The sequence below is a fragment of the Cibotium barometz genome, chromosome 30, assembly GCF_041138505.1.
Source record: "Cibotium barometz isolate CiBa-2024 chromosome 30, ASM4113850v1, whole genome shotgun sequence".
Taxonomy (NCBI): Eukaryota; Viridiplantae; Streptophyta; class Polypodiopsida; order Cyatheales; family Cibotiaceae; genus Cibotium; species Cibotium barometz.
This window is the reverse complement of record NC_141075.1, coordinates 18,122,624-18,147,570: the sequence shown is the minus strand read 5'-3', so window position 1 is coordinate 18,147,570 and position 24,947 is coordinate 18,122,624. Positions and strand designations below refer to the sequence as shown.

General features: G+C 41.6%; 1 protein-coding gene across 2 annotated transcripts in view; it reads left to right on the top strand.

Moving 5' to 3' along the window:
- LOC147621231 (truncated transcription factor CAULIFLOWER A-like) overlaps nucleotides 1-24,268 on the top strand; it is a 52,553-nt gene extending 28,285 nt beyond the window's left edge. The window contains exons 3-8 of one of the 2 annotated variants that reach the window (XM_086824518.1): nucleotides 4,546-4,621; nucleotides 4,876-4,934; nucleotides 5,053-5,152; nucleotides 5,261-5,359; nucleotides 20,844-21,010; nucleotides 23,943-24,268. In XM_086824518.1, coding sequence (XP_086680644.1) covers nucleotides 4,546-4,621; nucleotides 4,876-4,934; nucleotides 5,053-5,152; nucleotides 5,261-5,359; nucleotides 20,844-21,010; nucleotides 23,943-24,042 — 601 coding nt within the window. In that variant the 3' untranslated portion in view covers nucleotides 24,043-24,268. The remainder of the gene's footprint in view (nucleotides 1-4,545; nucleotides 4,622-4,875; nucleotides 4,935-5,052; nucleotides 5,153-5,260; nucleotides 5,360-20,843; nucleotides 21,011-23,942) is intronic. The other variant, XM_086824519.1, reaches the window with a different exon arrangement.
- The last annotated feature ends 679 nt before the right edge of the window (nucleotides 24,269-24,947 follow it).

Below are 24,947 nucleotides of genomic sequence, written 5' to 3'. Positions count from 1 at the left end.
CTGCTGTTCTGAGCCCCCTTACCCTGGGTAGATGACTATTGGGTAGATGACTCTACATGCTTGGGCTTACCTCCGTTCAGCATAAGCTCCTGATCCTAAGACAGGGTCAGTGCCCATGTATAAGTATGAGGCTCAAAATTCTGCATTGGGTACCTAATGGTAGTGTCTTGACCTCGAAAGAATTGCTTGAGCTTATCATCTTCCGATATGCCCAACTGTTCGGTGAGTATAATGACCTTGTTTGAATAGGTCAAAACAGGGAAACCACCTTGAGTGAGTTTGTAAAACTCATCCTCAAGATTGGTCATGTATTGTGGTGGAAGAAAACGAGCTCTGAGATCAGCCCACGAAGGTGTTCCAATGAAAATGGACTTGGCTTGTGATGGGCTCTGTGTGAAGTTGTGACCAATGCAGCCACCAAGTAACAACTTTCTCAGTGAGTTGGGGGGTTGCCACATGGACTTTGTCTTGTGGTCTGTGATTTCAGGTAATGGAAAATGTGCTTCAAATTGATGAATAAATTGAGTAACTATAGCATCATCACACTTACCATCATACATACTAAAATTTGGAGAGGTTCATATGATGGTGGTGGTAGGGGCGGTGGAGGATGAGGAAGGTGCTGCCTGATGAGGGAGAGCCGCCATAATTTGTGCCATTGTTGGTTGATTCTGGATTTGCACAGCCTCCCAGTCATGTCTTTGCTGGAACTCTCGGTTGGCCTTCTCTCTATGGCGTCGGTCTTCCTCAAATTTGCGTGTGGCTTCCCTATCCCTCTATTCCTCTGCACGTCTCAATTCTCTTTCTTCATCTACTCTTCTTTTTGCAATGTCGTCTTTTCTTCGTTGTTCTTCAATATGTAGCAGGACTTGTGGTAGATCTGAGATGCCTTCTTTGGGCTTCTCCTTTTCAGCGGCAAGCTGCATCTTCAGAGAATTTATTTTCTCCATCTCGTTTTCAAGAGCTCTTATGTGTTTTGTAGAAGCGCTTTTTCTGTTTGGAAGCTTTGTGCCTCCATTCCTTCCTATTGGCTTTCTTCATGATGTGATGTTTCTCCCGACATGGTGGAGGCGTGGGTTTCTTTTCTCAATCGAAGTCTAACCATCCCGAGGCTCTGCTGAAGACTCTCCTTGGCCACTGATGCAAGTCTAAATGACTGAAGGGCTGCACATATACTGGCTGAGATGTAAGGGAATCTTCCTTGTTTCATGGAGATGAGAGGATGCTGCAAACTGAAGTTGTATCTGTGCTGAATAGCTAAATATGCATTGTGGGAATAAGGCCATGCCTTTTATACCCCCTCAAACAGCAGTCGACTGCCTCTAGGAGGCTGTCGACTGAAGCAAGAAGTCCCACAACTGATGAAATACTAGTCGGCTGCAGGAAAATACCCTCCATAGTGGTTGAGTACTTTAGGTATGGTGCGGTATGGTATGTGTATGGTACGAGTACGTAAAGTACTCATCAAGATAAGTACTTTAAGTACGCTCACAGTTTTTACTATATATATAGTAAAGTAAGGAATATCTAGCATTCATACAAAAATAGCATGAAAGAAAATAGTAATGCTAAAATGAAAACTAATCTCTTAACTACTGAGCAATGACCATTGACTAAAATAATTAAAAAATGGGCCAAATAAGTGTTGTACATTGAACCTCATATTTGGTGCGCAGACCTTATCCGTATGAGGTACGGTGCGTATGGAGTGGTACGAAAAGTATTGAAGGTACTCATTGGATGAGTACGGGTACAGAATGCAACTATGATATCCTCACGACTGCAAGATGCCCGTCGGACAGCATAAAATGCTGGTCGGGTATAATATTCCATGTCAGTTGGTTATTAAATGCTCACGATTGCTCATGTGTGCACAGTGGGCTGCCCAACAATACCTGGTCGGGTGCTGCCCAACTGTGAGGCAGGGCCTTGGCTACCTTTGCAAGGCTAGCCAAGGTGAGGGTGCCTTGGGGTTGGCCTTAGGGCTGGCCCTCTACTATGTGGATGCACCTACAATGCTCTACATGCATCTAAAGCTAAGGCTAACACATACATGCTCCTGAATGATGCTTTCACCAAGTGGGTTAAGAGGACTGACAACTAACTAACCTCTCAAGCTTAGAGACTGACCTACGTAGCTCGTGCCTGTTGACTATCCTTGGACTGAGGGCTCACAATGGGGTCGTGGCGTACGACAAATAATCCTAGAAAAGGTTCTACTTCTGTACAATTGCTGCACTGAAGATCATGCTAGTGTGTCACTGTGTACCCTAGTGCAGGGTGCATGTGACAACCTCAACCCTCCAAATATAGAGCGATCACAAGGATAGAGAACGGATCCTTGCATCCACACCAAAAGTCAACATCCACAGATCCTTGGTTGAGCCCATAGTTGCCAGGCGTTTCATGAAACACATTTCAGCAAAAATTTCTTTCATTTCCCAGACGTTTCAAAAATGTTTCATACAAAGGGGGGGGGGGAGGTTACAAGTCCCAACATTTATATATAAGTTTATAATATGTAAAAAATATATGTTGCCTTCCTTGCAAAACAATATTAAACATGCATCATTTACACATTAAAACATGCTTACAAGATAAAACTAAAGAATCTAGGTGACCCAGTTATAGTGGGCACCCAACCGACCAATTGGCATAAATAAACTGGCAACATCAAGAATCAAGATCTGGATTCCATTATCAATAATGGCAACTACTCAATAATGGCACTCAAAGTGATCACAAAAAGTCTAAATTCTGAGTTGATATAAAAAAGAAAACTGAAGTCTGAAATACATGCATGCTTGTTTTTCAAAAAACGGGCTTTGGATTTAAAAACGTTGAAACTATATCTTTTCCCAAGTGACATGAAAGATACACGTTTCATACGTTTGAAATGTTTATGAAACATGTCGTTTCATTTAGTTACGTGGAAATGTTTATGAAACATGTCGTTTCATTTAGTTGCAAATGAAACACGTTTCATTGCGACTATGGTTGAGCCTAAAAGGACACCAAAAGCAAGCAAGCCCCATAACAATAAAAAACAGCCATAAACAACTGGTTTTTTTTTTAAGGGTCAAAACCGTAACAATCAAAAACAAAAGGAAAGGGGAGGGGAACTATCCGTACGGAATCATACGATATCATACCATACCATGTCATACTACGTACCAAAGAAACTATGATAGGGGCTGGCCATGGGAGATCTTCATTGATTTGATTTCTTCATTCTCAGCCCTTTGTTGTACTTGAATTTTAGTTGTATTACTTTCTTCTTTTACATAATACAAACATTAGTTTTTACGACTCGTGTGTACTATATATATAATTCTATCTCTGAAAACCCTAGCACATAGGCACAAGTGTTCAATAATAGTGGATGACCCCATTATACGCATTGCCACCTTATAACTACCACATGGCTACCTATATTGTGTTCATCAACACTTGTTTTTAGCATAGATGGGCTAGTTTCTTTTTAGTTTTTTCCACGACTGAGTATTTCTCATGGAGATAATACACTATTGTTTTGGTCTTATGGACTGTTAGGGTCTTTTGAAGACGTCTCTCTCAAAACTAGTAAAAATAGCAAGGACTGTATAAAATTTGTGTGTGTAAAATTATAGCTTTACAGATTCTTAGAAAAAATTACCGACCAAAATAGTATTGGATGAGCCATATAATAAATCCACCATCCCGTGTGGTTAATAAAAGGCTCGGCCTCCTAATTAAGGGTATAATAAATCATACCACCCTCCTCGAAGTTGTCTATCGCCATAGGTGAAGGTGACCGTGCACCTCTCCCAAAGCATCTGACGGCTCTGAGAAGCCATCAAGCTATCACCACTTGAGTGGCATTATGAGGATGTTGTATGCTAGAGAGATGGCGCTGCGAATGGGAGAGAACTGCAGTGAAGCACTAGGAGGAGATAAAGGACCAGGAGTAGGAAAAGTGCAAGAGTGGGGTATGAAAAGTCAAAGTGAGAGGGGTAGAGAAGACGGTGGGTTGCATGGAATGGAGTTTGGGCTCCAACAAGATTCAGGGTTGGGGCTTGGGTCTACATGCAGCCAAGCTCTAAGGGACCACATCGAGTGCGTCAACTGGGGAATATGCTACATCATTGGAAGGGGCGGCTACAAGCTTCAAGCATACTAAGAAGGAAGGACTGGTTGCCATAGTGCAACATGTGTATACCCTTGGAGACCTATTCTTAAGATCATAATCTCATGATCTTATAAAAAAAGAGATCATAAATTCAATCTACACCCTCCATAGAATCCAACGGTCAAGATGAAACAAAACAGCTACGTAGGCTACATATTTCCACCGTCTCCGCATCCATGAGTGAGTGACTCCACTTATTAAGACTGGAGATCGGTCAGTTTGAGTGAGTGACTCCTTACTTCGCAAGTTTCGGTTAACTATTCTCACTGCAGATCTTAACTCTTGCTTTTGTGACATAAAAACTCGGTCGCTCGGTTTTTGCTAATTTTTTGTGTGCAGTCACTGTATAGCTCAGTTGATCCTATTTTCTGGTGCAGCATGCAAAGCGTACTGGAACGGTACATAAAGTCTCGCGAAAGTTTCGAGTCTACCGACCAGAACAATTCCTCAGATGTGAGTTTCTTTTATGATGCAGGCCTTTTGCTTTTAATTTGAGTATTGCGAGAGGGGTACTGAATTTTTAAGGTCCGTAGCATGATTACAAAGACTTCTGCTGGAATTGTTTGTAAGTTCAACATGAGTCTTCAAGAATTATTGTAGAGTTAGATTCGATCTTCTTAAAGGTTAGCACAATTACGAAGATAAGTTCAGATTAAGAATAAATTTATGCTGTTGGAATCCAAGCAACTGGTATTGTACTGCTGTAGAACACGGCGGAGGCTGATAGGTTGACTCAATACACTGAGAAATTGAAAACGTTGCAAAGGTATGTGTTGTCAGCGCGAGGAGAGGTATGGTAATTTTTCTCCAAAGCCATAGAAAGGTTCTGATTTTCGCATAGGTGTAACGGCTTTTATTAGCGCTAAATGGGCTATCCCGTGCAGAACTTTTATTGGTGATGATCTAGAGCGGCTGTCCTTGAAGGATCTCATCCACTTAGAGCAGCAAATTCATGAGAACCTGAGACGTGTTCGTGCAAAGAAGGCAAGCGCAATGCCTTTGACCTATCTTCTTTGTCATTTGGCAGACTACTAAGCGCATTCTCTATCTGCTTTGTCGGCTAAGACGTTTATATGTTTTTCCATTTTATAGGGGGAGTTACTTCTGGAGCGGCTTGAGGAGATTCGAGAAAAGGTACTTCGATACAATAGTGATTTCGATATGTTATCCTTTTGCATTGTCCACGAAAAGGTACTTCGATACAGTAGTGATTTCGATATGTTATCCTTATGCATTATCCATGAAAGAAAGAAAGAAAGAGATTTTATTCATGTCTACTAAATGTGTCGAAGAGACGGAACATAAGATAAGTAAGGCCAGTGAAACCAGTCGGGGTCATCCTCCTCTATGACAACATACAAGGAGGCAATGTCCTAGCTGGAGTTGTGCAGCTCTATGGCTTCATAGTATATCTTGGATTAAGTTGACAAGTGGATGACCCATATATATGTATGTGTGTGTGTGTGAGCGAGTGACAAGCTGGGGGGAGAGAGAGAGATTAAACATCTTCTAAAGACCCAATGGGTCTATGAGATCAAAGTGATACAATGCTATCCATGTTATATCTCATCATGGAAAAGAAAAACAAAACAAGTACGAGTAACATAACTCTCTCAAAGTAGAGGCTAATACAATGGTTATCATGGGGAAGTACATGGGGTATTAGCACTAGTACAAGAGAGTCTCATCATGGAGTACATGAGAATATGAAGCATGTGGGGCACATCATCCTCCACTAGAGGGTACACCTCTCACAAATATGTTGAGCACGGGGTTACTAACTATGGTCGAGAGGTCCCCTTCTGGCATGGTACGTGGAAAAGTGGTGTGATGATGGTTGAGCATGTCCTAGATCTGGAGCCGATGGGAAGATTGTTGTTGGTGTCTTGTGGGCTTTGGACACTGTCACCAGCCTAGACATTTCCTAGTATGAAAGGGGTCTGGTGGACTCCAAGACATCTAAATTTTTGGAAAATACAAGCTTTGGGAATGGGGGATTATCCTGGAATACAAAGGATCACACTCCTAAAATCTAGGAGGGTTACTATTTTGGCATGACTCCGATGGAAATTCTGTTCACGTCATTACATCTGGAATTGAGCAGATACCAAGAGTTGTGAAAGTGCCTATGACAGAATGTCTACCAGTTGGGATATTTTTAGAGATAAAGTTTATGGAAGGACCCATCTCTTAGATTGGGACATGTGGCAAGAAAGTGGACCAAAGTGAGACAAGTGGCCTCACACTTATCAAAAAGTGGATCAAAGTGAGACAAGTGGCCTCACACTTGTCACTTCAGCTATTGTGTGGCTCTCCACTTGTCATTATAGCTTTCTCTTGCCATTTTAGCTCATGGGAGGCCCAAATCTATAAGTTGGAGTCCTCTGTCTTCATTAGGAGGAGGCTCTCTTACTGCACACTAGCCTATACCACTGTTACAAGCTGCCCTAATGATGGCTACTCTCTTTCTCTCTCTCTTGAAGGCTGCCCATAAAGAATACCGGCTGTTGGGGACTATTTTGGAGGCTACCATCGCGATTAAATACTGAAGGCAAGGGTATTTAATCATTTTATTATGATTTCTAGCCACTATACTTGTTGTACCTGCTTCACCAGCCACTATACCGGTTGCACCAACCACTGTACCTATTGTACCTACTATACCAACCACTGTACTTGCTGTACCAACCACTATAGTTGATGTACCAGCCATTGCACCTGTTGTACTAGCCATTATACTTGTACGGGCTGAATGGAGAGTTGTACTTGCTATACTAGCTCTATTGCATGAAGACCTATGGTTTTTGGGGAAGAATAAGTACCCACACGGAGGTGTATGGATTATATTGTTGGCTCAGCATTTCTACAACCTGTGTTCTGGCTTGGTAGCCTCGTGTTGGCCTGTGTTATGGCATTTGTATATGGATAAGCCGGCATCTCTCGTGGGAGAGTAAGGCCCTCAAAGCTTGTACATGATATTATTCTCCTTGGGTAATAAAATACTCGAAAGGGGGGAGGGGGGGGCATTCCGGCCTCTATGCGGTGTGTGCAAGCTCCATTTTCAGCATTTGTGGATGTTTTGTCCAGCTGTTATGTTCTATGCAAAGTGATGATGGATACGTATTAAGGTTGTGGCCATGTTTAAATATTTTAATATGCATTGATGGTATCAACAAGTGTGTCAAAAGCCCTAGTCCCGAATGTTTAAGACCTGGAATGTCTCCACACGAAAGTCTAGGCACATTTTTAGCACAAAACTACTCAAAACCTACTTTGGAGTCACCAAACGGATATGAAAAAATGTGAATCACAAAGATTTCACTTGAGCAAAGTTGTTCTATGTACAAAATAGAAAAACTCTCTCATACAAAACTTCGCCTAATTCCACCTCTAGCCTAATCAAAAATCACCCACAAAAATGGCAACTATCTAAAAATGACCAAAACCAAAAATTTCCTACAACACAAAATTTTATCAAAACATGTTAGATGTCCTAACAAAACATTCTACAACAAAAATTTATGAAAAATATCTATAACGAAATTATGAAGAGCTTACATGCAAGCTATATGGAGATATATCTCGGGGATATCTTAAGGATATGGTGAGGAGATATTTCTTTTGGCTTCATGACCAACCTGGCAAAGAAAAGCTAAGTATGCTTTGAGTTTGCAAAGTTGGTGCTTTTGCTATTCACTCTATGAAGTGTTTTTTACGTTCACTAACCCTTGTATAGCCATGCAAGAAGAAAGGTGGTGTTGTTTGCCTTGAGATGGTTTCAAGGAAACATTGTTTATGGCTCCCTTTATTTGGGATGCATTGGACTTATGGAACTCATGGTTCACATACCCTGTGTAGTGTTCTCTTGTCCTACGTGCTCTCTTGAAGATTGTTTCTACCATGTGTGGGTGGAACAATAGAGAGCAGATGGAAGGGAACATGGGCACTTCAGCGGGTAGTGTCGAGCACAACATATCGTGTGTAGTGTTCTCTTGTCCTATGTGCTCTCTTGAAGATTGTTTCTACCATATCTAGGTGGAACAATAGAGAGCAGATGGAAGGGAACATGGGCACTTAAGAGGGTAGTGTGAGTTGGTGGCCGAAATGCCTACAAACTATTGGTGGCCAAAATACCTATAAACTATGTGTAGCAGAAGTAATTATGGAATACCAGGCTATCTATGCCTGCTCTCTACGAGTGATTGTTTTATCTTGTTACTTGAGCCCACCTCTCATCCAAGGTGTCTGGTCAAAGTACCAACACGGAGTGCAAGTGGTAAAGTGGACATGATACCTGGTTGGCAAGGGACTTATGTCTACACCAAGGGTCATGTCGATTGGCACCTCTTTCTGTGCCTTGAGCGTGTTTGTGCTCTAGACTAGCACTTGTTTGTGTGCCTCGAGTTATTGGAGTATGGATTTGGATTTAATATCCCATGTTTGGACATATATTGTTTGGAGATACGGTTCGCTTTATGCCCGTATCTAGTATATTCTATATGGAGACATGGTTGACTCTTATCGCCATGTCTAGGATATACTTGTTCGACTCATTTGAGACACAGTTGGCTCTTGTGCCTTTGTCTAGCATATCTTCCACGGAATTCTCGCTTCTCGCCCATTTATTTTGGGACATGATTATGATATCCAGATGTATGGGACTCTTTTTGTCTCACCCATTTATTTTGGGACATGGATTCTTCCTTGAATATATGGCTTGAAGCATAAAGTTGCGAACAACTTTTAAAAAGTTGGGGAGAATGTCACCAGGCTAGACATTTCCTAGTATGAAAGGGGTCTAGTGTGGACTTCAAAATGTCTAAATTTTTAGAAAGTACAAGCTTTGAGAATGGAAGATTATCCTAGAATACAAAGAATCACACTCCTAAAATCTAGGAGGGTTACTATTTTTGGCCTGACTCCGATGGAAATTCTGTTCACATCATTACATCTGGAATTGAGCAGATACCAAGAGTTGCCAAAGAGCCTATGACAGAAAGTCTACCAATTGTTTTAGAGATAAAGTTTATGCAAGGACCCATCTCTTAGATTGGGACATGTGGCAAGAAAGTGGACCAAATTGAGACAAGCGGCCTCACACTTGTCAGAAAGTGGAGCAAAGTGAGATAAGTGGCCTCACACTTGTCACTTCAACTATTGTGTGGCTCTCCACTTGTCATTATAGCTATCTCTTGCCATTTTAGCTCATGGGAGGCCCAAATCTATAAATTGAAGTCCTCTGTCTTCATTAGGAAGAGGCTCTCTGCTGCACACTAGCCTTTACCACCGTTACAGGCTGCCCTAATGATGGCTACTCTCTTTCTCTCTCTCTCTCTTGAAGGCTGCCCATGAAGAATACCGGTTGTTGGGGACTATTTTGGAGGCTTCCATCGCGAAGAAATACTGAAGACAAGGGTACTTAATCATTTTATTATGATTTCTAGCCACTATACTTATTGTACCAGTCCTTGTACTTGTTGTACTAGCCACTGTACCAGCTGTACCAACTAATGTACCTATTGTACCAACATTTATACTTGTACATATTGTACGAGCCACTATACTTGCTGTACCAGAGCCACTGTACCTATTGTACTAGCCATTGTACTTGTTGTACCGACCGACTGAATGGAGAGTTATACTTACTGTACCAGCTCTATTGCATAAAGACCCATGGTTTTTGGGAAAGAATCAGTACCCACACGGAGGTATATGGATTATATTGTTGGCTTAGTTTTTCTATAGCATGTGTTCCGGCTTGGTAGCCTCATGTTGGGCTGTGTTATGGCATTTGTATATGGATAATCTGGCATCTCCCATGGGAGAGAAAGGCCCTCAAAGCTTGTACATGATATTATTCTCTTTGGGTAATAAAATACTCCAAGCGGCCGTGGGGAGGGGGGGGTTGTTCCATTCCGGCCTCTATGTGGTGTCACATGTGCAAGCTCCATTTTCAGCATTTGTGGATGTTTTGTCCAGCTTTTATGTTCTATGAAAAGTGATGATGGATATGTGTTAAGGCTGTGGCCATGTTTAAATGTTTTAATATGCATTGATGGTATCAACAAGTGTGTCAAAGGTCCTAGTCCCCTAGGCACCCGCGAGTTACAGATACTGAGTACATGGAAGCGCATGAACCCATTACGAAGTGACTCCTTGGGGACTGGGTTGAGAGCTCCCTTTGGTAGTGGACCATGTAGTATTTCATCCTAAGATTTGACCTTGGTGTTCAAAGACGAATTCGGTTTTCCAAGGTTGGTTTGAAGGGGGAAAAGTTGGCCATTCGACCTATGATCATGCTTAACGAGGGTTTTATTTGGGGTGTTCTCTAGTGATATGGGATGTGTGAGTGTATTCCCATATAGGATCTCTTGGGTTTCTTATTTGGGACTCTCTATGGTTTGCCATAGTTAACCTCCAGTAACTGTGAGGAGCAGTGCTAGTTTGTGAGTGACGACGAGATAAAGGACTTTCTTAGTTGTCTGAACATTAGTATGGCACTCGTGTAGGGTGACAAGTTTTATGAACCTTCACATACTCTCTCGTGATGTGGCCAAATAATAGTGATGCATATTGATGCATGAGGCAACCTCGAAATTTGTACATGAGAGAGGAGAGAAGTTTTAGTCTTGGATTGAGTGTCTTGAACAATTCACGGTTTGATCGTTTGATATATTGACTTTGTGAAGTATATGTGATTGGATCCCACAAAGATACTCGAGGGTGGACACAACTCACAGGGTTATTGTGATTCTAGGACTTTAGAGCCATGTGGATTTTTCACACTCAGACATATTAGTGGTGGAAGATGTTATAACCATCGCCCTTCATGATCTATATTTATGGGATTGCTTGGATTTTTGGTAACCTTAAGTTAATTCCAATTTGGTGGGGTGAAAAGTAGTTGGTAGCTATATGTTGTCTTCAAGTTGTTCGAGGACATGGTATATATGCTAAAATTGATGGGGAGTTTTATGCTTGCCCTAAACTAGACTAAGTATATTCCGGTTATGTGTGAAAAGACAATCTTCATTTAGTCTTAGCTTAGTTGACGATTGGACAGGAGAGGACTTGTGGTTGGAATATTGTACCTGGCACCAGGACTTGTTTGTGCATTAAGTGGACTAGTGTTTTGCTGACAACCAATGTGGCACACCATTTGGTATGACAAGTGAGTTATGTTGTGGGCCTGTGCGAGGGTTGCTATAGTAGAGCTTCTTGCACTTTAAGATTGCATGTCCTTTTGGATTCATCTCTTGGATGAGAGTTGGATTTACTGTTAGTAATCGGGTCTTTGTAGCATGCGTTTGCAAAGAGGAGTCTTACTGTTACAACCCTTACACATGGTAACACATGGGACATGTACATTGTTACATGGGATTTACATGCGAGTAATGCGTGGGACACACGTACGTTGCGTGGGAAGACCAATGGCAGCATACTATTGCACATCATCGCTTATAATAATAAGTATGAACGGGTAATGTTCGTGGGTGACGGTTGTCGGGCAAAGATCCAGTGATGTGTAGCATGGGGTACCAACGGGGACACCGGGGGTGACCAAGTAGGTACACACTGGACACCTCAGGTCACTAATATATATAATGGTCAGGTGGTTAAACATGGTATGCCAAGCTTGATTTATTTTTGCTATTCTTGAGTTTTCTTTGGATCACTAATATATATAATGGTTAGGTGGTTAAACATGGTATGCCAAGCTAGATTTATTTTTGCTATTCTTGAGTTTTCTTCTTCTCTCACATTTTTTACATTAGGCTAGATAGAGAGAACTTGGTTGCCTTGCATGGAGATCTTACATTTGATATTAGAGCCTAGGAAAGCACAATTTAGGAGGATAGGAAAGCACAATATACCCCAATCAACCCAAGTACAATGAAGAGAACCCAAATATTCACTTTCCCCAAACCCAAACTTGTCCTCTTCTGGAATCTAAGTGCTCTACCCTATCCAAGAAATCAATGAACTTGGGTGCTAAAACAGGAAAAAAAATCAGGTTCACTAGGCTCTAATACCAATTGTAGAACACTTGTGCCTACGTTTTACAAAGATAGAAAGAAGAGTGCAACGGAATTACATATATAGCACACATGAATCCTAAATTATTGCTCTGTATTATGTAGAAGAAAGAAACAAAACAACTAAAATTTAAGTAAAAGATGTGGTTGAGAATGAAGACATCAAATCATACCTCTATGACCTATTGTACACTAGCACCTAGAACTTTACCTATAGAGAAACACTCGTGGGCTAGCACTTTACCTCTAGGACTAGAACCTAGCGCTTTTCCTATAGAGCAACACTTATGGTTATCACTTTACCTACAAAGAAACACTTTGCCCTGGTATAAGTCTTTTGTCCCTTTGATAAAAGAAAGCTGGTGAGAGTTTTTGTTTCTAAGGTTTTTTGTGGTTGGTTACTAGACTTTGGAGCACACTCTACACATAAGAGTGTCTCCCATCTCTCAAAAGGTTGGTTGGTTTTCTAGCCCTTTGAAAAGCTACTATAAGTCTTCTGTACATCGTAGTGGATGGTTTATTTGAGCTCGAGTACAAACACCAAGGCTCTTGCCCCTACTATGAGTAATCTAGAAGAGTAGTCTGAAGTGAAGAGCGAGCAACTAGAGACTCTCATATCTCCAACATAATCCTTTCTTGTAATTGTTTACCCTTCCAGGATTCACTTCATGGCTATGATACAGGGTTTTATGCAATAATCACTATAGCGATATTTCAACAAATACTTCAATCCTTCCTTCTCACATTGCAAGCAAGAGTACCCATGCTTGAGAAGGAGGATCCAAAAGAGAGATGGTATGGCATCTCCATGCCACCAACATGCCATCGAGATGGAGCAGTTGCAATCTTCCCTTGAAGTCAACCATTAAGTAGGTCTTGAGAGAGCCAAAGTAGAAGAAGAACAACAACACCGAGAGTGGGATAACCATCCTAGCACCATGGTGGGTTAATGCCAATAGGAGTTTCAAGCATTCCTCCTTATGGTACAACCAACTCCTTAACCCTTGTCAATAGGTTCACCGCCATCACTTCTAGAGGATATCTAACTTAGTAAATATGATGGTAAATTGGATGCTAGTGTTTTACATTCTTGGCTTCATTGCTTTATTTATATTTTATGCTTATTTAGGAGATCCAACAAAGAAAAGAACATGTTAGCCACTTTGCACCTCATGGGGAATGATAGCATATGGTGGCATGAATAGTTAACATACAAATACTTTTCTAAAAGTGGAGGCTTGTGAGTTGGCTAGGTTTGTGGAATACAGCAATCTCTCAATCCCCTAACTCCTTAAGAAGTTGGAAAACCCAAAATCACTGAGATAATTGTTTGCTAGATTCAATCTGATGCCCCGTACCTAGGGAATAACTTTCCAACCTTCCCTGATGTTAATGGCTCAGAATTGTTGGGTACTCTCAAACAACCCATCATTCCAATGGGTAACTCCCTTGGTGAATGCCTCCTATTAGAATATAAACGTGCTCTATCCTGAGCACTCATGATGGCATCCGATGCACCGCGACTAGCTATCCTCTCAAAAATCTCTAGCTTCTTCAATCCAAATACCCTTTAGTTCCATAATTACCAAAGATGCAGGTTGAAAACTATACATCAACATACTCAAGACTGTAATTAGTATCTGAATGCTAGTACAACATAGACAAAGCCAACCATGGAGATGTACCTGTCCCAATCAGATGGTCACTTGGAGACATATGCTTGAAGCATATCCTCCAAAACTTGATGCACCCTTATGTTTGTCCACTCCTGTTTGCCCAATAGACCGAGGATGATAAGCATATACTTCTCTATCGGAGAATCATATAACCATCAGGCATCTCTGCACTCTCATCATGAATAACCTTGAGTATGCTCCTATTAGTACCTTGTTCAATCTAGAATACCACGGATATAAGACATCGAGACTGTGTTCACACCAGAACACCGCAGATAAAAACCCTCCTAATGCAAGTGTGTTGGAGAATGCACATGCGGAAGCATAAATAGAAAAACAAAGACAGAGAGAAAAGGAGATCGAGAGAGTTGGACAAGATCACCTTTTATAATAGCAACAAGCTTTACAATGGTAATAGCTAGTAAAGGTGTTGAGAACAATGTGGATTGATTAAGTGAGCAATGGGAAGACTCCTTATATAGTGACTTGGGAACTAGTCGGCAGCCCCTAGAACTGGCCGACTGCTCCACGACCAGCTACACATGGAGAAAATATATAAAATACCCAAAATAAAGGTACAAGCCCATAGCATTGAGATGCACTAATTCTAACACCCTCTCTGTAGCTCATAGTGTGCAAGAGTTTGAAAAAGATAAGTTGATGAAGACGCAACCATGGACCCTCTAGCACCGCGAATACTGGAATCAAAGAGAGCACCTGCCAACTTGTTTCCTCTCGAAACAAAATGCCACCACGGACAGCAAAGAACTTTATTTGGCTACAAAGTCCCACACAAGTGTGCAAATGAACTCCAAGAATAGATGATGAGCTGCTAGACACACCGCACCCATAATCCCCAACAGTGGACAGAAAGCACATCACATCCCAAAAGCCTCGAACAATGAACTCGGAATAGATCTAGTTCATAATCTCTGATACAGAAAAGATAACCATGTCCTACCATATGTATAATGCTTGGAACTCCAAATCATGGTCCCCATGCAGCAATAAGTGGAGCTATAATCATCCCCCTCTCTCGCCCACAAGCCTCCTCTGGCTAGAAGCACATGGGGAGAACTGCATGTATACTAGAGAGGTACACCATCTCGGTTCTCCTAAGCCAAAAGCGCCCTGGGAGCCCTAGAAGTGGTACTAGAAGAATCTGTATCACTGTCATGTGTCGTGTCTTTGCCCTTTTTCTGAGATGAAGACTTGCCCTTGGTCTTGTCCTTCTTGTTGGGCAAACCTCTCATCTTTTAAGTCCCATTTTTTACAATAATTAATAATTTTTAATATTTAAATTAATATTATTATTTTTGAATCTAACCATTAAAAGTAAGTTATTTGGATTTGAGATTACACTCCACATTGTAGCTTAGACCATTGTTTTTTAGAGAAACTTAGAGGTTTGAAGTTCCTAGTCAAAATTCTCTCAAGCTCGTTTTGCTCTTTTCAAGTGCCTGTATCCGTACTCACTCCTAAAAGTCTGAGCTAATCTATCAGTGATGATGATGTTACAAGCCCACTATTTGCTAATTTATCAAATTTTGATATCGATGTTCCAGTTTCTCCATCATTAGTTCAGCCTATTCGTGTGGAGACAACCGCTCCCTTGAGAAGAAAAGACAAGTTTTTGCATCGCAATGCATTGAGAGAGGCATGTAGGGTGTATTGTTGTAAAAAAATTTGTTGAGGACACTTGGATTAAGAAAAATTAAGCAGGAACATGAAAACTTCTTTGCTTTAAAACGTGCTCAACAGAGTCCTCTCTTCCCACAAGAGAAGTAGTGACTCTGACCTTTCTTTTGAATTGATGTAAGTTCCTGATCAGTTTTGTTAAGAGACACCTTTATCTTGCCCTGAGAAATGAGGATGGACTCTTTCTCCAAGACTAGGGAGCTAAGATCATCAAAATCCAACTAAGTGAATGTGACATGGCTCCTCAAAGATCGAGAAATCACATCATAGTCCAGCAAAGCAAAGGACAAAGCAACACCCATTGCTAGTGACTGGTCATGGATAACCTTGGCCTTCATGAGAAACAACTGCATGGAACTACTTGTTGCTGAAAATAACAAACCATAGAGTTGCCCTTGCAAGGTAAATGCCCTCATCGAAGAATCTCAAGCAAAGAGATCCTTAATTCCGTAAGGAATTTATTCTCTAGATCTTGAGTCCACTGCCTAAAGTTTTGAGGACGCTCGGGCTTCTTCTCACTGCCATGAACAATATCCCACAAACCCTTGTGGATGAACCAGATTTGCATTTGCAACTTCCAATGGGCGTAGTTGGGTCCTTTCAATTTGTCATCCTTGTTTGTATAGGGAGGGAGCCATATCCACAGCAACAAAGAACACAAATCTTAGCTCTCCCAGGACTCGTGTCGAATGCTTTCCAACGAAACAAGGCACTAGGAACAATCAGCCCCCTCCCAAACCCGGGAGAGAAAGAGGCTGGACAATAGCAGAAAAATCCAAAAAACCATTGGAAACCTCCTACCGGAAGGGCAGGGACTTCTGGAGGAAGAAGAAAAAATAGTGCCACTTGTCTGACAATAGCAAGAAACTCTCCAATCAACTGATGCTAGAGTAGAAAATGCAGCCACAACTCCAAGAATCTGCCTGTGTAGGACAAAACACAGCCTATAAGGCTGGCCGACAGTAAGGAGATGATTGGCTGGACTAGAAATCCCAAGAAGGTGATAAAACGCAGCCACTGTTTGATGATGATCTGTTGCCATCATGAGAAGTAATGGAAGCAAACGTATAGTACAATAGAAGAAGACGGCGAGCAAATTGCAGAATGATGGGGTAGCTTGAACCTAAGCGAGTGATACCATGTTGGAGAATGCACAGGCGGAAGCATAAATAGAAAAACAAAGAGAGAGAACAAAGGAGATGGAGAGAGTTGGACAAGATCACCTTTTATAATAGCAACAAGCTTTTCAATGGCGATGGCCAGCACATGTGTTAACAATGTGCAAGGAAATGGGTTGATCAAGTGAGCAATGGGAAGACTCCTTATATAGTGACTTGGGAACTAGTTGACAGCCCCTAGAACTAGCCAGCTGCTCCATGACCACCTACACATGGAGAAAATATATAAAATACCCAGACTTAAGGTACAACCCCATAACATTGAGATGCACTAATTCTAACAAAGTGAATATCTGTCCCACTATGTCAAGGTAATCTAGATGCCAAACATCATCACAACTGGGTAATAACAAATCCAAAAACTGGACATTCTCCACTTTAGAGGATAGAGTTGATACCTCATGAACAAAGGCAAGTTAAACGTCAATAATCACGAGTTCTTGATCACATCCGAGGTTGAAACATCTACCTCATTGAAAATGCATAAACTGCACATGAAGTAGAACCTAGCATTCCATACCACCAGGATATGCCTCCTACAAGCTTTACAAATCTATCACTCACCAGTCTGCAAACCCTAAATATTTAAATTGCTAGCTATATCTAGAAGAATAAATCTATTTATAAAATCCACTGAAATTCTATAAGTGATACACTCTTTGAGTATGGATCTCTGTAGAATAATATATGTGCGCGGCTCAAGGTCCACTGGTAACCCAACCAATTTGCCAACACCACTCAGAACATGTAAAATATAATAGCGTGACCATACGAGTGACATGGAAACAAAGAGTTTCACCACTCCAATCTTAGATCCAATCAATCCACGACAGCACTCTAAACATCTGCAATCCCCAATCCATTTTTCCATCTTCCCTGTAATTGATGCAAAAATTCTGGTGTGCATTGTCCTAAGCATGAAGCAGTGCCAATCTGTACTATGAGTCACCCTTTGGAATGATGTCAAGCGTTCCAGGTGTTGAGTTTGTAATCAGATACCAGGGTCTGTGTAGTTTTATGTAGTTTACATGTAGGAGAAAGGGGAACCGGGTACGAGGTACATGTGGGTACAGGGTTTGTGTAGTTGCATGTAGGAGAAAGGGGTATAGGGTACAGGGTATGGGGTACATGTGGGTACGGGGTAGGGATACATGTGGGTACCGGGTAGGCCTTAGGCCACCCCAAGGTCCCAAGAGGCCCATGACCATTAGCCAACAGCCCAAGGAGAGGCTAGAGCATTGGGGGCCTGGGCAGCCTATCGGCCAGCCCTTATGGGCTTGGCTAGACAGTCGCCCAGCCATGAAGGGTAGCCCGCCAGCCAGGTAGCCTGAATAGGCCAGGCACAACCAGGACAATAGGCGGCCAGGACATGGTGTGAACATGCGCATCTTAAAAAAGGAGTTTATAGGTCTTGAAGTGAATTATAACATGCCGATTACTGTATTCTACAACCAACCAGGATCATTAGGTGCTGTAAATAGGCAAGAACTCATTGAGTGATCTTAGCATTCTCAAAGGGTTGGAGTCTTCCAAGGGCCAGGACAGCAAAGGGGAAAATTCTTCAGCCAAGAACCAAAAGTTTTTTTCCATGTGTGCATCATTCTAATAAAGCAAAAACACCATTCGTGTTGGGGGCCTTATAGAGGGTATTCAGGACCAAATATGTGTTTGATTCCCCCCCCGCCCCCCCGCCCCCCGCCTTTCTCACTCTCTCTCAATATAGCTTTATTTCTTTCTCTCTCTCAATTTCTACACTTGTCTCTCTATCTTGTGCGTTATCTTTGTCATGAAAGATTCCTAAATTCTATCCATTGAAGATACCAATTCTATCCATCAATCTTCTGCATGTTATAATAGGAATATCTAAAGAGAGCTAATAACTCATCATTCCAATCAAAGGATCCATGGACAACTGTCCAAATAATAGGACAAGAATCCTAGGAAATCCCAAATATTGCTAAGGATAGAATCACGCTTCTCCTCGTAAGAGACTGTAAATCCTAGCACAATGAAGTTCCCAATCATACTAAGGAAGCTCACCCCTTTTCCACCCTTTGTATGTGTCCACCCCAATGTACATGCCCCATGTGGAGATCCAAAATCCATGGATAACCAGGTTCTGTTAAAGAATGTCTTCTCACATACCAAAGCTATAGCATCTTTCATCCAGAAACATTGAGACGAGGCGATTGTCTAGGTTGCCTTGTGACACAAAGAGTGATATGGATTGAAAGTTTTCTTGACACTTTTGGGGCAACTAGTTTTTTAGAAATTGGAGACTACGCTCAATATGAGTTTCTTTGAGATCATCTTCAGGCAGAGAGGGTGAATCAGGTTTTGGAGGAAATTCTTTGTCCATACTTGTCCAGGACAATCTGATTGGGAGAGGTACATCCCAATGGTCGAGTTTGCCTATAATAGTGCTAATCATTCGGCCATGGATAGGTTTTGGAGGATTTTCTTCATGCATACTTCTCCAAGATTATCTAATTAGGAGAGCTACATCCCAATGGTCAAGGTTGCCTACAATAGTGCTAAGCATTCGGCTATGGTTCTGGAGGATATTCTTCGAGCATACTTCTCTAGGACTATCTTATTGGGATAGGTACATCCCAATGGTCAAGTTTGCCTATAATATTGCTAACCATTTGAATATGGGTATAGTCCATTTATGCTAATGTACGGTTACCAACCTAAATCTCCGGTAACTATATCGAGACTTAATGGTAAAAGGATTGATGAGGCTAGAGATTATGGAGATGCTAGTTATTGCACAAGAATATATTGAAGCGCTTAAGATAGAGCACAGTTTTATGCTAATAGGATGTGTCATCAAGGGAGTTCTACAAAGCGATGCTTGGATATCTACAGTAGCGGGATACCCAAGAGTTCTAGGACGTTGGATAGGAAAGGTTGGGAAGTTATCCCCTAAGTACTGTGTGTAGACCTTATGGGATCCTAAAAAGGGTTGGTGAGGTGCCTTATAAGTTAGAATTGTCTCCTATTGAAACAATTCATCCAGCTTTTCATGTGAGTAGACTTGAGAAGACTCTTGGAGTCGAGGATAACGTTGTTACGTGTCAAGAGCTGGTAGAGGTTAAGGACTTGTCCTTTGTTCCATAGGAATAAGAGCTTATACTGGATTTCAAGGAGAGGAAGTTTAAGAATAAGTTCATCCCTATCTATAAAATCAAGTAGAAAGATAGGGCGGTGGAGAACTTGACTTGGGAGACAATTACTAGTTTTGAGTGGAGATTCCCTAACTTTGCGCGAAAGGTCTTAGGAGAGGAAGTATGTTATGTACCTAAGACTAATCCTTGGGATTAGGTTCTAATCTGGGTAGGGTTGGGGAGCCTTAAGATTAGGGAGAAGGCTGTTGCAAGCAGGTTACAAGTGTTAATAGGCTGTCATACTTTACGGTTGGTATGTGCTTGGACCAGAGTAGTCTTACTCTTGCCATGGACATGGCGGTTCACTAGCGGTCTTGCCAAGGGTCCCTTTGAATAGGCTATGGTGGTATGGGACGCTAGGGTTGACTAGCTTGGCTTGTGGGGGAGTGGAACCTTAGCCCTTGGCTTAGAGAAGATTCTAGATAGAATCTCCCCCCGAGCAACGTTTGGGAGGTAAGTTTACGTGCACCCTTCTATGAGTTCCACACTTGTGTATTTATCTTATGTACCAACTTCCAAGTGATCATATGGAGGGACCTTCAAAGCTCCACACGAGCATGCATCAACCATGTAACAACACAGTGAAACCACCTCTAGGGGCACAATAGAATATGGAGGTAACCAAAAATGGAGCCATATCCTCTTCATGAGGGTGGAGAGATGATGATTAAGTCATCCCATGCACGAACACGTTGCCCACAATGGAAAATGTGACACACCAACTTTATGACTCCATTTGGAAATTTCTTTACAAGCCATACAACATCTAAAAAAACTATTGATTAAATCCACATCCTATGCTCATATCAAATTTTGACTTGTCTTGCACAATGCAATGCAATATTTCGCCAACTGTTGTGTGACTTTGTTTGGATTTGCAAGACATATGTTTCTATTTTATTTTCTTTGCTTTGCAGGTCACAGATACAAGAAAAACAACCAACGCAAACTCAAACCTTTTGGCTAAACTAGTGGATTCTTGTCCTTCGGAAATAATTGGCTCCCGTAATTCATCGAGTAATGGTGATAACACACTGCAGAATGCTGAGGACGTTCATCAGATTGATAAATTACCGCAACGCTGGTGAGTAATCCATGATGTTGAGATTTGAGAAGGTGTTGGTAATTGTATTGTAATGCTGCATTGGTTGTATTAGTTCAACCCCTCGTGATTAATTCAAGAAGTTGCATTGGTTCAACCTAGTGATTAATGCATCACCTCAGCTTACAACAGAGTCACTGTCCCTCAAGTAACTAATCCATGATCTTGAGAATGATTTAGTAATAGTGCATCATGCATCTTGTGTATAAAAAGCATGACATTGAATTCTAGAAGGAAATCATGTGCTCCGTTGGCTTTTAGATGATTAAAGGGAAAATTATTACAGTGATATGAATTTCACGATGTTGCTTTGATATGATAGACTAAGGTGTAAAGATCCTTCAATTAGTTAAAGAAAAACAGCCACAAAGGGCTAAGAACAACCACAAAGGGCTGAATACAAACTCACCTGATATAAGGGAGGGAAAGAAGTCATCATACGGCGAAGAGAATGCTTCTCCTCCAGCTGGCTGCTCTATGAAGAGAATGCTATCTCATATAGGGGGAGGGGGGGTAGGAAGAGGGAAACAACCACGCAGGTGGTTTGTGATGTCAATAAGGCTTTTACATTCCCCAAGGGAGTAGCTTTAAGGATAGATGTTGGGTCTCTCGTCTGAGAGGTTCTTTTGGGGATACCCCTCCTAGTGTGTATTCGTGTGCAAGTGTGTACGATGGCCACTATCTCACACATTAGTCAAGTCATTGCTACATGGTCCAGATGTTTCCATCTCATTTGTGATGATCGTGTGGTGAAAACAGTGTCCTATGCTCTCTTGTCAAGCTTGACGCTTTGGATCAGGGACAGGGGCTCCATGGACCTCAAAGATCGCAACTTGATTGGGACGCCAAATCACTTATGGGTGTTCGCTCTCCAATTGGTGGAGCGACTCATTTGCAGGGCCTTTCTCATTTGCGGGGCTGGTTCCACAGCTTGCCCACTATATCATACTACTTCTGTATGAAAAACATGAAATTGAAAATTTGAATTCTAGAAGGGAATCATGTGCTCCGTTGGCTTTTAGATGATAAAAGGGTTTGGTATTGTGGATGTCTTAAAATTATTATAGTGATATTATTTTACGATGTTGCTTTGATATGATAGACTAAGGTGGAAAGATCTTTCAATTAGTTAAAGAAAAACAGCCACAAAGGGATAAGTATAACCACAAAAAGCTAAATACAAACTCGCCTCATATAAGGGCGGGAAACAAGCGATCATTAGGGGAAGAGATACTTCTCCTCTGGCTAGCCGCTCTATGAGGAGAAGGCTATCTCATACAGGGGAGGGGGGGGGGGGGGAACAACCACACAAGTGGTCTGTAATGTCAATAAGGCCTTTACAATCCCCAAGTAAGTAGCTTTGAGGATAGACGTTGGGTCTCTAGTTTGAGAGGTGCTTTTGGGGATACCCTTCCTAGTGTGTATTCATGTGGAGGTGCATACGATGTGCACCATCTCACACATTAGTCAGTCATTGCTACATGGTCCAGATGTTTCCATCTCATTAGTGATGATAGTGTGGTGAAAACAATGTCCTATGCTCTCTCCTCAACCTTGAAGCTCTAGACTAGGGACGGGGGCTCCATGGACCTCAAAGATCATGACTCGATTGGGATGCCAAATCACTTTTGGGTGTTCGCTCTCCAATCGGCTGGAGTGACTCATTTGTGGGGCCTTTCCTACGGCTTGCCCACTGCCTTCAATCGGGTAGAGCGACGCCGAGTACTGACAACTCTGAACACTATAGGGTGCTCACTCCTTTTTTGACCAAATTTTAAATGTAGGTCTGGTCCCCATAGGATTTTTTATATAAAGGCAACAAAAGTATGATCCAGTTGCTTCTCTAGTTTTGGGACCAATTCTGGGCAGTTTAGGCTACAGACTCTCACCAATACTGACCTGCAACATATGAATCATCTGTTAGGTTACCCTAGTATGCTTGAAGGTTCAACCAAAATAAATACAGAAATCAAGTGATACCCATTTGTAGTTTCTGCATTAGCCGACTCATCCCCTCTTTTTCCAACTTATTCACACCAATTACAGACCATCACATACACACATTTATGCATCAGATCTGTCACATCCGGTCCCACAAGAGATCCATTATGAAATACAGTAGCATTCCTAGAAATCTAGACTTCCCACAAACAACATGCTCTAATAATGTTGAAGAGTTTATCTGGAGCCTCATCATTACAAGTCCACTTCCCTAAGATCCAATCACCCCAATAAGCGTGAATCCCCAAACACTACTCAACCCACTTTCCAATTTTTCCCCATGCGCCTCTGATGGCTAGAATGCATGTTTTCCATCTTCCAAGGCAGTTTCGCATGTGGGACAACACCCACTAGGAAAGTTATTTTGCATCAATTCAATCCCAATGGGCCAAGTCCACATGCCTACCCTCCACAAGAAGACCAGAAATTTAACAGCCAGCTGACTTTCCCACAACAGCTTCTATCTCTTTTTCAAGCAACCAGAGCTTCAGCTCACCCTCCAGATCCTATTACAATACTCCACATTGTTTTCCCCTTTTCTTAGTTAAGTGTACAGGTCTCTAGTTTTTCCCTTTGCCAATTTAGCTCCATTGAACCAAGCCCAATCCTCAATCCAGCAAGACTCATCAGATGCAGTGCAACACCACCCAAGTTGGATATGAACAAGCACCCGAGCCATTAAATCCCTCTCCCTAGCAGACAATCGGAATTCTAGTGTCAATTGATCGAACTCCTTCCACCCCACAGCTGTCCAATCCCAACAACAATCATTCATGTATTGCGGGTGTTAATGTAGAGAAGTACTGTGTGCTTTGTTTGTAATATATGGTATTGTGTTTGTATTATAAAAACTCTAAGGTGTCTCTTTTTTTTTTTTTTTCAAAGTTTCTAATATCTTTCAACCATTGTGCAGGGTTGACTCAAGCGACTACAACAATCCTGCATGCGTTCATATAGCCAAGCGGTCAAAGATAACAGAGGACCTGAATCGATCACCAAAATGCTTGGAGTAACTGGTGATCATGAGCAAACCCTGTCTTCAAGCGATTGTATGTACTTTAAGTCAACCCATGAAAGTTACGTTGTCTCGTTTTCGATCTTTATTGAGGAAGTATATAAAATTAATAACCATAAAGCAAGCAGCCCATTCAAAAACCTATACAACAGAAGATGTAAAAATAAATAATAATGGTGTATAAAGTATCGAAAAGGTAATTCAGAGCTGCCTAAAGAAAGGCTTTTTTGTTACATAGCGGTGGAGAGTGTGATTGATTTTTTTGGACTCCTGGCTCTAAAAACCGTACGAATTCAGAGACGTACCGATGCCAGTGACGTACGAATTCACAGACGTACTGGTCTCAAGGACGCAGAGACGTACTAATCTCGAAGATACAAATGTACGGATATGTGGGTTTTTTGGCTGCAGAATGCAGATGCTCGACAGGCGGGCCTCGGCGGGAGGAGGGGGAGAGAGAGAGAGAGAGAGAGAGTGTAGTACTCTTCCCCAACGAGAAGAGAATAATAAATGTAGAGATTGTGTTTTGGCCCGTGGCCAGAAATGTGTGTCGTAATTTAAAAAGCCATGATCTCTAGTGACACAAGCATGGACGAAAGCCTACGGATGTTTATTTTGACTACTCCAAGATGTGAAGATTAGGTTTAAATTTACTTTTAAAGCTGACAAGATGTGAAGATTAGGTCTAAATTTATTTTTATAGCTGATTACCAAGGTAAATGATTTGTCAAGATTTTTCATGTTTGTAAATCATAGATGTAAGAAATCCTGAATATATTAACCAATAATATGAACTCAATCTTGAGCAAGATGAGAGTAATGATCAGAATTTTACTTGTGACATTTAATGTTTTGTCTCTTTTCTATTCTCCATAATACAAACCCAATCTTGAGCAAGATGAG